Below are 15,419 nucleotides of genomic sequence, written 5' to 3'. Positions count from 1 at the left end.
TTTCAAATGAAGAGATTCAAACTAAAATCACAGAGGTTGCAGCCAGCTGGCACAGAGTGTCAAGGGTAGTGCATGACAAAAGAATGCCAAAGAAGCTGACAAGTAAGGTGTACAAAACAGTGATACAACCAGTACTACTGCATGGTACAGAAGCCTGGGCAGTAAAGGCAGAGCAATTGATGAAGCTTGAGGTGATGGAGAATAAAGTGCCTTGAGAGTGGTGGTAGGATGGACACTGTGGGACAGATGAAGGAATAAGGACTTAAGATCAGAACCCAGAGTAGCTCCATTTACAGGAAAGGTCAAAGCTAACAGATTATGGTGGTTTGGGCACATGTGCAGAATAGCTGAAGTCAATCGGGTGAAGAAGATCTGGGACATGCAGGAAGAAGGCAAGAGAAAATGAGGGCATTCAGCAATGAGGCGGATGGATTGCGTGAGAGAAGACCTGTAACATTCAGGCATGAGTGCCAAAGAGGGTATGAGATTGGCATTGAATAAGGAGAGATGGTGACAAGTGACATAACACCCAGACCTCATGTAGAAAATATGAAAAAGGGGGTTATGGTGATGATGATGCACAACCTCTAGGATACAAGCTGAGATTTCAAGACTATGTAAATACCAGTACCCTGGAACAACTAGTTTTTACCCTTTTTCTGAGCTCAAATATCCTCAACCTGGTCCTCACAATCATGGGAGAATGCTGCCTCCCTCCCTCTGATGTCTTCACTAGTCAGGTCAGACCATAAAGCTGACATTTTGAAGTAAATGTAAAACAGGGACACATGCTAACCATAGAACTATTTTGAATTATCTAAGACAAGCTTCCTACTACTATGTGATATCCTTACTACATTTTAGGCTCCTGTAACCCTGTGAATACTGCTTATGCAGAAATGTTCATAGAAGCCCTGTATAACCATATCAACACCTGTAGAGAAATTACTGTATCAACCCAAAATAAGCACATGACCTGCACAAAAAACAAGCCATCTTAGTGGAATTCCATCATAAACAGGCTGTATAATGGAAGGAAGAAACTTGTAGCAAAAAATAGGAGTGAAAATATCCTGTAAACACAAAGCTCCCTCATCAGTCTAAACATCAACTCCAGGGAAGACTGCAATGGCTAGACTTCTGCATTGGACCCAAGAAATTGCCATCCCATTAGCCTGACCATCCAGTTATACAAAGCTGTGGAGAAGATTAATCATGGATATCATAAATGACATAGGTAACTTACAAATACCAGACTCATGGTCAGTTTAGGTGTGTCAATGGCAAGTCTTGCCTATTCAACCTAGCTGACTTCCTTGAGAAGGACACCAATGTGATGGCTGAGGACAAATCAGTACATACTGCTTACTCTGACCAAGCCAGTGCATTTGATAAAATACTTCACACTGGCATTGTTAACAAGATCAATAAATTAGGTATGAACCCATAGGTCACAAGCTTGATAGCCAGCTGGCTCACTGACAGGACCCAAGAAGATAGACTATGTGAGTCTACCTCCACAAAAATACGATTTAGTAATGATATCCCCCAGGGCTCACTGCTAGGGCCACTACTGCTTGACTTGTACTTCTTCTAAGCCAAGGCTAATGTTAAGAGCCTCTGGTTGGCCAAGTTTGCAGATGATTGCAAATTTGGAGCAGTTTTTGATTTCCCCAAGATACTAATATCCTCCAAGAGGGCCTAATACAGACAAATAACTGGTGCCAGAGCCAAGGTCTAATACCCGGTGCCAAGAAGTGTATCACAGTTTCTTTCAGTAAGACAGTCACCCCTGCGAATTACCCTATTGATAATGCACCCCTGAAATTATACCCTGTAGTAAGGGACTTAAGAATACATGTAGTCAAAGATTTGGCATTTGACCAACATGTTTCTACTCTGGTAAGAAAGTCATTCTACATTGCACAACTTATATGTAATGGTATGGCATGGGTCCAATCAAGTCACCCTCCCATTGTAGTCTGCCCTCATAAGACCTATTAATGAGGGCAGTGCCCCCTTTGGTAAGTATCTTACCAGGCATATGCAACAATTGGAACATCCACAGAGATTTCTCACAAAAAGAATACATGCGGTAAAAAACAGACCAGCTCATATCATTGTCTCTATATTCAGTCTCCTACAGGCTACTGAGAGGTGCCTTATGCTCTAGCCTACAATGCTTTCTCTGATCCAGCACTAATGGATGTGTTGGACATCTGTAAAACACATAGCATCAGAAACACCTGATCTACAGACCTAAATCTTGTCAGCAACATAAATAAGACATGTTAGAGAGAGAGAGAGAGGTATGTGTCTCAAAGGATCTCCCTTTTTGGAAGATGTTTGCCATCTATGTGAAGCAGGGTTCCTCCATGCATTTATTTAAGTAGAACCTGGGTCACTGAATGGGGAACTGCAAATTTACCCTTAGTCTGCCACCCATGTCACTGGGAAGCTAGTAAATGTTCGACATTCAAAGAATGTACACCCTCTCACACAACATTTGGGAACCGTTACCTATCAATTTCATTTTTGGGAGCTTGGCTAGGCTTAAGATGGCCCCTTGGGTCATTAGCCTTGTATTCTACTATGATAGTTGAATGTGTCAACACATTCATTTCACACTGAGTCATTTTAGCAATGTACAGCTGCAAACAAATGGAGCTGTCAGATTCAGAATTTTTGAATAATGACTCTCAAATCTCCCAATATGTCTCACAGTCAGCAGCATCTTCAGACATATTCTTGTGGATGGGCTTGTTTCCTCAAATTTTCCATTTAATATCATGAATAGATTTAGCTACTTCCTAAAGAAGACAATTTAAAAACAGTTACTGAGATCCCTGTTCCTGCACAGTAGGAAAGTCAGTGTCTGCCTCCACTGTCTCTTATGGCGATCACAGAGAAGTTACATCTCCTATTATGTAATGATCGAGAACGAAAACAGCCCACTGGCATGATTTGACATTACTTTGAGCCCATGCTCCACATATGCTACATCATCCCGCTACCATTTCTTCTCAGTAACTTTGCATGGTAGGGGAGCCAGTATACTGAATGAGCATTAGCATACTGAATGAATATTTGTATAATGAATGTACATTAGTTTACTGAATGAGCATTAGTATACTGAATAAGAATTCAGTATACTGAATGAGTATTAGTATACTGAATGTGCATTAGTATACTAAATGAACATTAGTATACTGAATGTGCATTAGTATACTGAATGAGCATTAGTATAATGAATGAGCATTCAGTATACTGAATGAGCATTAATACACTGAATGTGCATTAGTACACTAAACGAGCATTAGTATACTGAATGAACATTCGTATACTGAATGTGTGTTAGTATACTGAATGAGCATTAGTTGACCGATCGAACATCTCTCACCCATTTAGCTTTTAATTAGTCAGGCTTCATCAGAAAATGGAGACTCGTTCATTTATTACTTAGAAGAAAATATTGAATTTATAACTATATACTGATCAAAAATTAATCTACAATGGGGACAGCAGCAGAGAATCTTAGAATGATGGGAATGGGTTTGAACATCTAATGATAGAGTGGATTCTTCATAGAACTGTATTATGTCTCCTCATCCATTTCTGTCTGTCCAGTCATTTATTGAAGGGTGAAGTAGTAGTCATTTAATCTACTGCTGGTCATTGGCCTCATCCAACTTTCCTTAAAAGACATCTTTAGCAAATAATCCAGTTGTCCTTGGCCGGCAGTTAAATCATGTTTCAGCCATGATTTGAATAAAGTGACTTTACCTCTTGCTTAGAATGTGTCAAATGTGGTATTTAGTGAAAATGAAACAGATCATACAATATCAGTATTGCAAAGATGAAGGATTCATAACCAAACTGCCCATTGTGATTTATTGTTCAATTTACCTGCTGAAATATTCCTCTCCCTCTAAAGGTGCACTTATTGCTAGCATCAGATCCAAAGTTGTATGAGCATGCCTTTAGTCTGTCATCACCATCTTTCACAACTGAAAAGACCAGATACTGCCTTTCTTGTTTAGGTACCATGCCACTGTACACTTGTCTGATGATAGTACTTAGAGAATTCCCAGCTCAGATGCCTGTGGAAGGTCTTCATTGTGAAATATATATCTACCAACTTCTCATGTTGATATGAGTATGTTGAATATGTTATTCTGTGTGCTATCATATACCCCTAGATAAGCTCTGAAATCTATGTCAGATAAAGCTACTGTTAATATTTAATCTGGTGTTGGACTACTAAAAAGTATGTCCACATTGTTCTGCACTGTCATTATACTTGTATTAAATCTCCTTGACCAGAGTAGGAATCAGATGATGAGGTTTCACAAGGGTTTCCTCTAGTGATCAAGGTGGTTTCTGAAATACTACGTTTTCTAAGATGGCTTTTCAGATTCCAGATGACATGAATGCTTGCTGATGTATGGCTGAGAACACTTTACATCTCCTTGTCTTACAAAGGTTCCTCTGTAGGGTTCAATGAGAACTAATAGGGCAGAAGGTGGTTGTCTCTCCTCTCTTGATATCCAGACCACTTTTTGTTGATAACTGTGCTTTGATAATAAGAACCATCTGCAGTAGTACTGGAGTTTTAAACAGGATTCTGCTTGATTCTGAGGACATTTACAGATTCTGCATAGCAAAGCTAAAGCAGTTTGTGAAGCCTGATGAGATACCCCCCTACTGAGTGTCTCTCTGTACCACTGTTCAAAAGCAATCATAAGTATATAGATTTTATAGGGCTAATCAAGGGTAACTAAGATGTGTTGTTCTCTCACTTGAGCTGCTTGTCTGATGGGCTTACCCCACCTCTCCTTCAGTTCAAGAGTATCTGTTATAAAAATGTTAATTCTACCACTAATCTTCCTTACTTTAAGACACACACTCATTTATCCTAGTGATGGGAGGATTAACAAATTGTAAACTTGGGTAATGGAGGACACTTGATATGAAGACTATGATGACCAAGACTAAGCTATCTAGTAGCCTTCTACCTGTGGGAGGTATAGCAATTTGTAAATTTTAGAAGATTTGCTTTCTCTTGAAACACAAGTTAATTATTCAGAGGCCATAGTATGGGGCATGCCATGAGTAGAGGCAAATGGAAAACATTTTTAAACAAACTTCTTTAAAGCCATTATTAAAGACAGGTTTGTTATTTACATTTTGATAAAACATTACTCCATTTTATAATATACTGTGTTTCCAAAAATCTTAATCAAAAATCTTAAAACATCATTCAGCTTGATCTAATTGTCCTATGCTTTACTATAATAATATAATTCTGGACTTCTCAGGGCATACATCTAACCATTTTTATTACATTTAATATGGAAAGAAATCATATAGCAATCATATATAAGTTCCTTGTTCTCACTTCAATACTGTCCTTATTTGTAGTGAAGACCGGCTATATGATTTAGCCAATCAAAATCTCTTTGCAACCACCCCAACCTCACTACCTATAATTATAATTATATGCCTCACCCACTTAATGCCCATTTACACCATTTTCATAGCAAATTACTATAATCTCCTTTGTTCTTATTGCTATTCTATATCCTTTATATCTGACAGTTCATCAGCAAACAGGCATCCATGGCTGTCATTGTCCTTTGACAATGTTATTTGGATACATCCCCTTGCTGATCCTGCCTTTTAAATATAACCATTCTCAGCCTTCTTGTTTTGTTTATCTAATATGACACAATTTAAACCTGTGTTTAAATCTATTATATTAATTTGTCCTTTAATAATTTAGGTTTCAGCATGGACAGCAACATTGTAATTATATGTTATATCTTCTAAATTCACATCATTATTTCATGTTAAGTCAAGCATTATTTTATATTTCCTACCAGTCTGTGTGATGCCCTAAGTTCAAACAAAATGTCACCTCAGCCAACTATCACGATAGAGACAATATGAAAACCTAATATCTTTTTGCAGTCATACATATTTCTTGAACGCATCCATCAGCAATATGTTTGTAAAGGAAAAAGCATAACTGGTATGAGTGGTAATCTCAATTCACTGTACATCCCCTTTCTAAGTGCAACCAAGTCCCTTGGTTATGTACATGAATTTCATCTGGGATACATAGTTTACCAGTCTACAGTATGTCCCAGCTTCAACAAAAACATCACCTTAGTCACCTATCAGAGTAAAGAACAGTGAATATAGAAAAGCAAAAATCATTTCTTTAGTCATATGTGTTCTCAAATAAATCCAACATCAGTATCTTTTTTATATGGATGAGATGTTAAACCAAGGTTCCATCTACTTGTGTTGGACGTAATGCAGGTGGATGTAAAAGGTCCCACAGCACTTATTCAAAACAGTAGGGGTCCTTTATTTATATACAAAATTATTTACATATTTACACATACTGTATTTACATATGTGCAGATATACAAATCAGTTTACACATATTCATACTTTCCTTTACAATCATACTAAATGTTCATCCCTATTAGACCCCCACTCTTTTTTAACATAAAATAACTTTTCATATATTCTTTTAACATATTCTCTATTTATATTCTTATAATATTCGTATTTAATCATCCATGATAATTTTACCCACTTCTTTTATATCTTCGAAAAGTCTGCTTTACATAGTTTTCCCATAACTTTTTTAGTATTTTACATTTCAAGAACACGTTCCGCAGTTTCTTCTTCTTTACAATGTAAACATATTCTATCACTTTTCTTTTTATATGGCACATTTCCTTTTACTGATAATTTATCTATTACCAGTCTCCACAATCTTCACAAAAAATTGTGACATTTTACTTTTTGATTACACCATTTGCTTCTTATTTTTATAGCTTAAATTTTTCATCTGTTATATTTTCCCATGGTTTAATATAGTAATGTTTTATCATTAAATTCTTATACCATACTTTTCTTTTTAATATCATCAGTTTTTATTTTCCACAAAAATATTTTTCTTGATCGCATTATATTTCTTCATTTATACATTCTTTTCTCTTTTGCTCTTTTTTACCATATCCCAAAAAATATCATACTTTTATTAGTTTTACTGCTAATCTGTCATCTTTTTCATTTATCCACTTTAACACTTCGTACACATTTAATGAAGTAGCATATACCACTGTGGTAGTCAGTGCTAAACCTCCTTCTCTATGTACAAACAAAACTCTTCTTTTTACTGGGTTTAATCTAGAACCCCATGTAAAGAAAAACAATTACCTGCAATAATTCCTTTTCAAATACTGTTGGCAAAACAAATACATGTGCTAAGTATGCTATTTTTCCCATCAGTACTGACTTTATCAAATAAGCCTCTCTCCTGAATGCTAATTTATATGATCTCCAGAAAAGACATGTGTGCTTCACTTCTTTTATTGTTCTTCCCATTGAATTCGACTTTCATCTTTATTCCCAAATTTTATACCTAACACAAAAATTTCATTCATTGTAAAACATATAGCCCCAATCTTTACTACATCACCTAAACCTTTACTTTTATATATTTTTTTAAATCCATCTCCATCATCTTTATATAATCATTTGTGCAAATTATTACTTCTTTTATCCAGATTTTGTTTTTGCAGTTATTATAATGTTGTCTACATATGTTAACAGAACATGAATTCTTAACACTTCAGATGTTATATACCCCGCCTCCTTCATTTTCTACTTTATTTAACATAATCCCACATTCATAACTAATGCAGAGTATACAACTCATTGGACATCCTTGTCTTATACCACTCTTCATATGTACCTCTTGACTTAACCAGCCATTTACAAGTATTTTTACTTTACTATTAGTATATGCTGACATACACAATTTCCTAACTTTCTCACTTCTATTATATTCTTTCATTATTAACCATAAAATGTCATGTCCAATTGTGTCAAATGCCTTATTAAGGTCTGCTGTTATACTTTTTGCTTTTTCTTCTTTTCTGTTCATAATACCATCCACAGTTTCTATAACTATCATTAATAATTCTTGACAGCCCATCCCCTTTCTATTATATATACTGTCTTCCATAATAATTTCCATTTTAGTTTCAGATCTCATTTCTTTTATTTTCATAAAGTCTAGCAAATTTAGCAATACAAACATTTCACTTTTACAATCTCAATTTACTCTGCCAGCTTGGATTTTATATATTACAAGTCTGTCTGTTCTGAGAGTACCTCAAGACCTTTCCACACTGTAGTGTGATCGTAGTTGCCATATATAATTAGCAGGGGGTATGGGGGTGGTGGGGTGGCCTGTCCCCCTTCGTAAATGATGTTTTAGTAGGGTGTTGTTGGTTTCAGCATTGAGATTTTTCAGTCATTTCAGCTCAATGTTTTTGCCAGTCGACAACTGGTCTTGCTGACTATGTATATATGCATGCCACCCAGCACATGTGTCAGTGTGCTCTGCATTCACAATGCAGTGAATTCAGGAAGTAAAGTTTGTAATTGTATAGCAATGGGTAGGATTTGACAGTCTTGGTTTGTAGTGTGTGATGTTGAATATCTCACTGGCAAATGTTTTGTTTATTTGTAGCTCAGATTATGCATATTATCATATCCTCATATGTGCCTGCTCATTTCCCTCAATGCACTACTTGGCAGTTGTTCTATACATTTTATTATGGCTCTTTCTGTACTACACCATATCAATGAATTCCACCATAATTGTTTATATGTTTGCTTATGTGACCCACACTATAGCTTTGCTAATTTTAGTGTCTTTATAACATTAAGAAAAAAATAATGTCCACTTTCTTTCTCTCACTTTCTGAGTTTAAAGAACTTATGCAGCAGGCAGCCTACAAGTGGTGAGTATTACAGTCACATTAAGTTTTTGGGGCAATGTGCAAAACTTTATTTTTACGTACCATACCAAACTATAAGCTATCTTTGCAAAAGTCATCTAAGATTTACATATCAAATGTTTCTTTTCCAGGATGAGCAGCACATAAATTAACTATCTCTTATATGAAACAAAAGAAAAACTTACATAACATGATGTATAAGATGTTCCAAAAAATGGAAAAGATACTCTTAAGGGAATTAAAGATGATCCACCATCATCACTTTTTGGGTTTGTAATATCTCCTTCTGATGGTCCATATGGATAGAGCACAGAGTCTGGAAAATAAAATGTAGTTATATCCAAAATGTTTAAAACAAAAATCAGTATGTGTCTTATAGCATATAAACCTGCTTAACTATAATTTAGGTTCACCTTATAACATCCTATAGCAAAACTACTGAAACAACTCAGTAGAGTATTTAGTCTTTCATAAAAGGAAAATGCATAGTATTTCACAATGGTGCTGATGGAACTATAAACTTTCTAATGCCGCTGAACAGCAGATTATTGAATTATGCCAGTGAAATATTTATATATTTCCAATGCCTTCTTCAGTGACAGAATGTTTTCATTGGGAATTTGTATATTTAGAGCAGCTTCTGTAAATCAGTTTTTCCTTGTACCATTACACCAAATATGACTGTCAAAAGCAGATAGCATATCAAATGGAAAATAATAAGTCTCCTCCCTCTTTACATACAGATTTCATATTGTCCATTTAGATACAGATTTAATAATACTATGTATAACTGAAATGGGAACAGTTTACTAACAGAAGGCATACTGATCCTGATTTATTGATTGATAACAAAGCTTTTATTTGATGGCTATATTGAAAAAATGTGATACAATATTAACAACATATTAGTTTTATCTGGAAATTCATTTGTTGTATTGTCCCTATAATAATAATATTACCTTTTATATTGTTGAAATTACAAGCTGATCTGAATAAGAGCCAAAGAGCTGGTCAGTGATTTTTCTGCATATCATAACTGACTGGGAAAAGATCACTGAAAAACACTTTTAGTTAAACTGACTTTGTTCTTTACCTACTGCTATGCAATCAGGCAGATGGTGTCTATAAAGAAGGTGTGGTGGGTCTGTTATCTGTAAAACATTACTTGTTTTTGGTTTGCTGAAAGTGGCTTTCATCAGACGTTTTTCAATCACGGTAATACTGGTCTGCTGACATGGCTCCTTTTGAACTGATGCTAAAAGAAAAATATTAATAAGAAAGCACCTGTAAGACACATGAGTAGAGTGGTAATCCTATGGTCTGTTGAGTACCAGTCAGCTGATGGACCATTTCAGTGGAAGCGATTTAAGGAAAAATAACTTAGTTGCCCTGATGAATTCTGTATGTGAGGAATCCCCATGCAATGGAGCTTGCCTTCTGTAGCCATTAACAACTTTAAAGTATCATATCCTCAGAATAAGATTTAAGAATTTAGCTGGTCGGTTGATCAATTATGACTCAAGAGACCATAAAAATCTCGAGTGGTGTTTGAGGACTTATGTCCAAGGACCTTCTGCTTATTTTAAATTAATGATCACTTTACTGTGGAAGCATATGTGGTGACTATTTAATGTTTAAAGCTTACACTGATTCCTATTTATTATGGATATAGAAAAAAGGTATTACAATGAAACATAATTGTGTTTCTGTACCACAATGTTTAACTGATCTGAAGAAAGGAGTTTACCATCATGGAATGGTTGTAGTAGAGAGAGATATATAGAGTCAAGAACACTGGTCATTTGAAAATGAAGTGGACTCTCTTAATGAAGTCAATATGTAAGAAGTTTTCTAATTACTCTGATTGAGAGTTAAGGAACCTATGGTTTCTACCATGAATTTAACTATGATAATATTGTACTGAACAGAATAATGACTAACTAGGTCCCACAAATAATTATTATAACAAATACATTAACTGATAGATAGCTAGTTAGATGAAATATAGACAGATTGATGAGTAGCTACATTAATAGACTACATTGTTATAGTCTATAATTATTGTAGTTGGCATGGAGAACTAAGGCTATGATCTGTTAATGAGCTACTTTCTGTAGTGCAGAGTTTGAATCCCCTGGCCTTAATTTGCCAACTGTGTTACCTTAAATAAGCTACTTTACTAGACAGTGCTTTGGGGCAAAAGGGAATTTCGGCTAGATTTATTAATGGTCTCCTTGAATGAATGCCTAATGAATAACTAGATTGCTGTTTTGGTTACCTGTTTAGGAATAACTTATGTTGGAGGTCTTGGCTAAGAAAATACATATTCTGACTTAGTCATAAAGTGTAAATTCCAAGATAACCCACTAGTGAAGAATTCCTCAAACTTATTGCCATCACATCTCCAGTTTCCTACAGACTTTGTTATGAACCTAAGCATCACCCCTTCCATTACAATGATCCAGTCAAGCACAGCTAGTCTCTCATTGGAGTCCTGTTTCTACATAATCTCAGAACAGGATCCCATAATAGGTGTGGTTATGAAGGGTTGTTCTACTGGTATAAATATATGAAAACATTTCTGCATGGAACTAAGTCAGTAAATGTGTCTTGTAATGATGCTGCACTTCATTTAATAGTAAATTCTTAAAATATTGAGACGTAGTTTTGTTGAAATTTGTTTACAAGGATGGTTCCAGAAAATATGTCAGATACTATTGTTTCATCATACTTTCTTATGAAAAGATCACAATGAAATGCATGCTGACTTAAATTAATTAACTGTAAACTGTGTCATCTGCAGATTGAAAGAAAATATGTTAGTATGAAACACTGGCATGTAAAACTCTTAAGAGCAATGATCTGGAGATGGTTAACAAGTTAAATGCAACACCGTTACTGCTATGCCACAGTATAGCTTCAAATAACCTTAATTTGGCATACATTTCATACATTTTAGTTATGCTCTGTTAACATCTTAAAGTTATATTTACTGTTCTTTTGCCTGCCTTTTAGTAGGAAAGCAAACTTCTGAATTCCAGATTACAGACTTTAGTTAATTTTAGCAGGTATGTGAGTGTTGGTGAGTGCAAGTGTATGCAAAAAAGTCTTTGTGTGTAGGTAGAATACACACAATGTTGTGTACAATGGAATGTGTGTACATTGTGGAGGTAAACACGTGTAAAGGTTTGGGAACACAGAATATTTTTCAACTGTTTTTTGTACCCACTCACCCCCCCACAGTGGACCATCAATGAATTTCAGTGGCTCTCCTCACTCACTGTGGCTACCTATCCCTTCTGGCCTCCACCAGACTAGCTCCAACAATGGCTTAGATCAATGAATGGATCATGGCATCTAAGGACCATGTCACACTGCTTCATATTTTCCTCCCATCCTGTGCATCAGCAATTTACTGTCAGTGAGACGTACAATGGGAGGAGTACACAGATCTGCTCCACACTTCTGCAAGAAGCTGGCATTGGCAAGCCACCTCACCCACCCTAGGAAGCTGTATGCATTTTTTTTACTTGGCCCTTTCCAAGGAAATCTAAGTGCATTGTGTGCCCCATGGACATGAATGTCTTCCCTGCCAGCACCTCAGATGCCTGACTTGGTAACTGAACGTGGGTCATTTGCATCATACTCAGGGCTCTATGCCATGGTGCTGGCTTGTTGTCAATGTAGAGTAGGTGATGTGCTAGGTATGGTTCGTGTGTGTGTGTGTGTGTGTGTGTGTGTGTGTGTGTGTGTGTGTGTGTGTGTGTGTGTGAGAGAGAGAGACCTGCATGTAATGGGCATTATGTGTATTTGAAATCATACGTTCTGTACAGAATTTCCTTTAACAACTTGAAGGGGGGGGTTAATGGTATTGACTGCTTGATTGCAACCCTCCAGAAAAAGCAAAACTCTCAGAAAATAATATTTATTTCAAATAAAGCACTATTTTCTGACAGTTTTGTGGAGTTCAAATATTGTTAAAAAAATAGATTGGGTAACTTTGCTGGGCTGTTTTCTAAAACTACCCATTATTAGACCTACTGTAAATGGAGATAAAGTAACAATACTTTACTAGACCTCTTCCTGCTGGTTTGAGAGTAGCAGAAATGATGCATCAGAGGAGCAAATAAGGAGTCAGTTTCTTTTTGGCCCAGGCTACCTCAGTGGCTAGTGTCTGTGGCAGTGTGAATGAAACTAAAAGAACTGGACACAGAGATACCAGTCCCAGTTCAGAGATTTATTTTATTAAATACATTTTTGTAACTTATTTTATAAAATGTGAACCCTCTTGTTCTTCTTCTGGAATATGCTATTATACTTTTTTGTGTGTGTGTGTGTGTGTGTGTGTGTGTGTGTGTGTGTGTGTGTGTGTGTGTGTCTTAAATTAGGTTCCACTGTATGTGTTTGACAGTAACAAACTGCATAGTACTGTAGCTATTATTTATGTATTTATTCATTCATTCATTCATTCATTCATTCATTCAAGACAGTTGCTATAATTACTGAGTGTGGGCGCTATTAGTGAATGAAAATCCATTATTTTTATCACAATCAGACATGTCAGGTGTACATACCAATAAAATGGCTTTAATTTCTCTGTGCATAGGATGTTGGTGGATGACACTGGCTGATCCTGCTGTTATTTGGTCAAGATATGTTGTCTTTTTTTCTGGCATTGCAGAACTAGCATGAACATGTTTAAAAGAATCAGACATCTGAGGCATTCACAGTCATCAAAGTATCAGTAATTGATGCATATGGGGCTTTTTTGTGAATGAGAATAACTCTGTATGTTGGAGGTGTTGCAGTATATCTAAAAGTAACAGGTTGGCCATAATTTCTTTCACTTTCCATCACAGACAGATATCAACATTATATAAAATAAGGGGTTATCTGTGGCATTCTGGCCAGGATGTGTGTAATAGCAACTGATCATTTGGACAGTAGCATAGCGAGTAGTGTCAAATCAAAGTGCTTGGTTCTCTGGTTGATTTCTTCAATGAGATTCATCTTGTGTTGATGTCCTTCCAGTATCTTTATTTTGAACATGTTCACTGGTTTACTCCCCAAGAACTTTAGTTCTGTAAGAGGTTTTTGACTGTAGCTTAGTAGGGAGCCCCATCCTCAGCTTCTGCTCTGAACTCTACCCAGTTTAAAATTGGCTTTGCCCAGATGGATGGTCACTATACTTTTGTGGTGAGCTGATGGGAATGTGTTTATTATTCTTCAGCTTTCCACCATTCAAAACTCAGAGGTGTGCATTAAAGGACACTATAAGTTATCCATGAGTATAGTGTAGCTTTTGTGATAAGCTGGTGACAACATGGTTATTGCTTCTTCAACTTTCCTCCAAGCAAAGCTTAGATGTGTGCATTGAAGGCCAATATAACTTAGAAAACATGGAATACATTACTGTGATCATTATTTTTTCACTTTCCTCATAATCAAACATCATACATGTATACAGGTGCCCGCTTTTTGGTGGTAGGGGCAGAAAGACATGCTGTGTAAATATGTCTGTCAGCAAGCAACAAGTGAAATATACAGCTATGGTGATTTGTTCTTTCACTTTCATCCCAGTTTACAATCACATAGGTACACAGAAGGTGGCTTTTCATTTTGGATAGGGGTGAAGAGGTGTGCTATGTGTTTGCATGTTTGGCAGCAACAACCTGAAATATATACCTGTGTTCATTTGTTCTTTCACTCTAACATCAGAAGGGTGGGGGTTGCAGGCACTATTCATAGATATAATGTATATAACCTTGCAAGCTTTTGTCTTCTCAGTTTTAAAAAAATTACTGCTTTTTCAGGTTTAAAAAGTAAGCACTGTGAACAATTTATTTCTTCTTTGAAGAGAAAAAAATAACACTGAATTTCTTTCTTTACTCACAACATTTGCTGTGGCAGTCATTGGTAGTCAAACAAGGAACAGCAAGACAACTAGAAGAAAAAAATCTTCTAAAAATACATTTTTTGAATAATAGAGATTATAATGGGGAGATTTGGGAGGCTGCCCTAGCCCCATGGCCAATCAACAAATTAATTTCATTTTAAAAAGTTTTGTTATGTTCAGCACTGCTAGCTTATTTTGGTTAGCTTATATGCAGAACATAACAATTGTTAATGTGTTTTATGTGGCACAGATCAAATGATGAGGGAGACAGGAACATTCTATGCAAAAAAGCATTAAATTACAGATGCTGTGAGTATTTCCTCTGTATTCTTGCAGTGTCTATCATTTGTATAGCAGGAGTCAGTGACATTATTTATCTATATCTAAGTAAAGATACATATCTTTACTGAAAAATACAATAAATGACCACTGGTAATGCTATGCACAACATCACTAGTTTATGTTCATTGCCTTCCCATAATTTATCAGGAAGATAACAAGCAGATAGTTCAGGAATGTCTACCAGATGTAGCACTGATTGCTGCAGTCAGTACATGGCTGCAGGACTTACTGTGGAAGAAAACAGCTTGTCATTTGCTCAAGTTTAATGTCTGCCATTACAATTTGGGTGTGAAATAAATTTGCAACTGACCCTAAGTTTGCATGCCATCCCTCAGTTTGCCTCTTGTTTTGTT

General features: G+C 36.0%; 1 protein-coding gene across 1 annotated transcript in view; it reads right to left on the bottom strand.

Moving 5' to 3' along the window:
• LOC122808385 (alpha-tectorin-like) overlaps positions 1 to 15,419 on the bottom strand; it is a 209,722-nt gene that overhangs the window by 145,709 nt on the left and 48,594 nt on the right. The window contains exons 2-3 of the mRNA XM_044079351.1: positions 9,994 to 10,083; positions 9,014 to 9,144 (exon numbers count right to left, since the gene is read on the bottom strand). Of these exons, the coding sequence (XP_043935286.1) occupies positions 9,014 to 9,144; positions 9,994 to 10,083 (221 nt within the window). The remainder of the gene's footprint in view (positions 1 to 9,013; positions 9,145 to 9,993; positions 10,084 to 15,419) is intronic.

Source organism: Protopterus annectens, chromosome 8.part0 (genome assembly GCF_019279795.1).
Source record: "Protopterus annectens isolate FY-2018-M chromosome 8.part0, PAN1.0, whole genome shotgun sequence".
Classification (NCBI taxonomy): domain Eukaryota; kingdom Metazoa; phylum Chordata; order Ceratodontiformes; family Protopteridae; genus Protopterus; species Protopterus annectens.
This window is presented reverse-complemented; position numbering and strand designations above follow the sequence as displayed.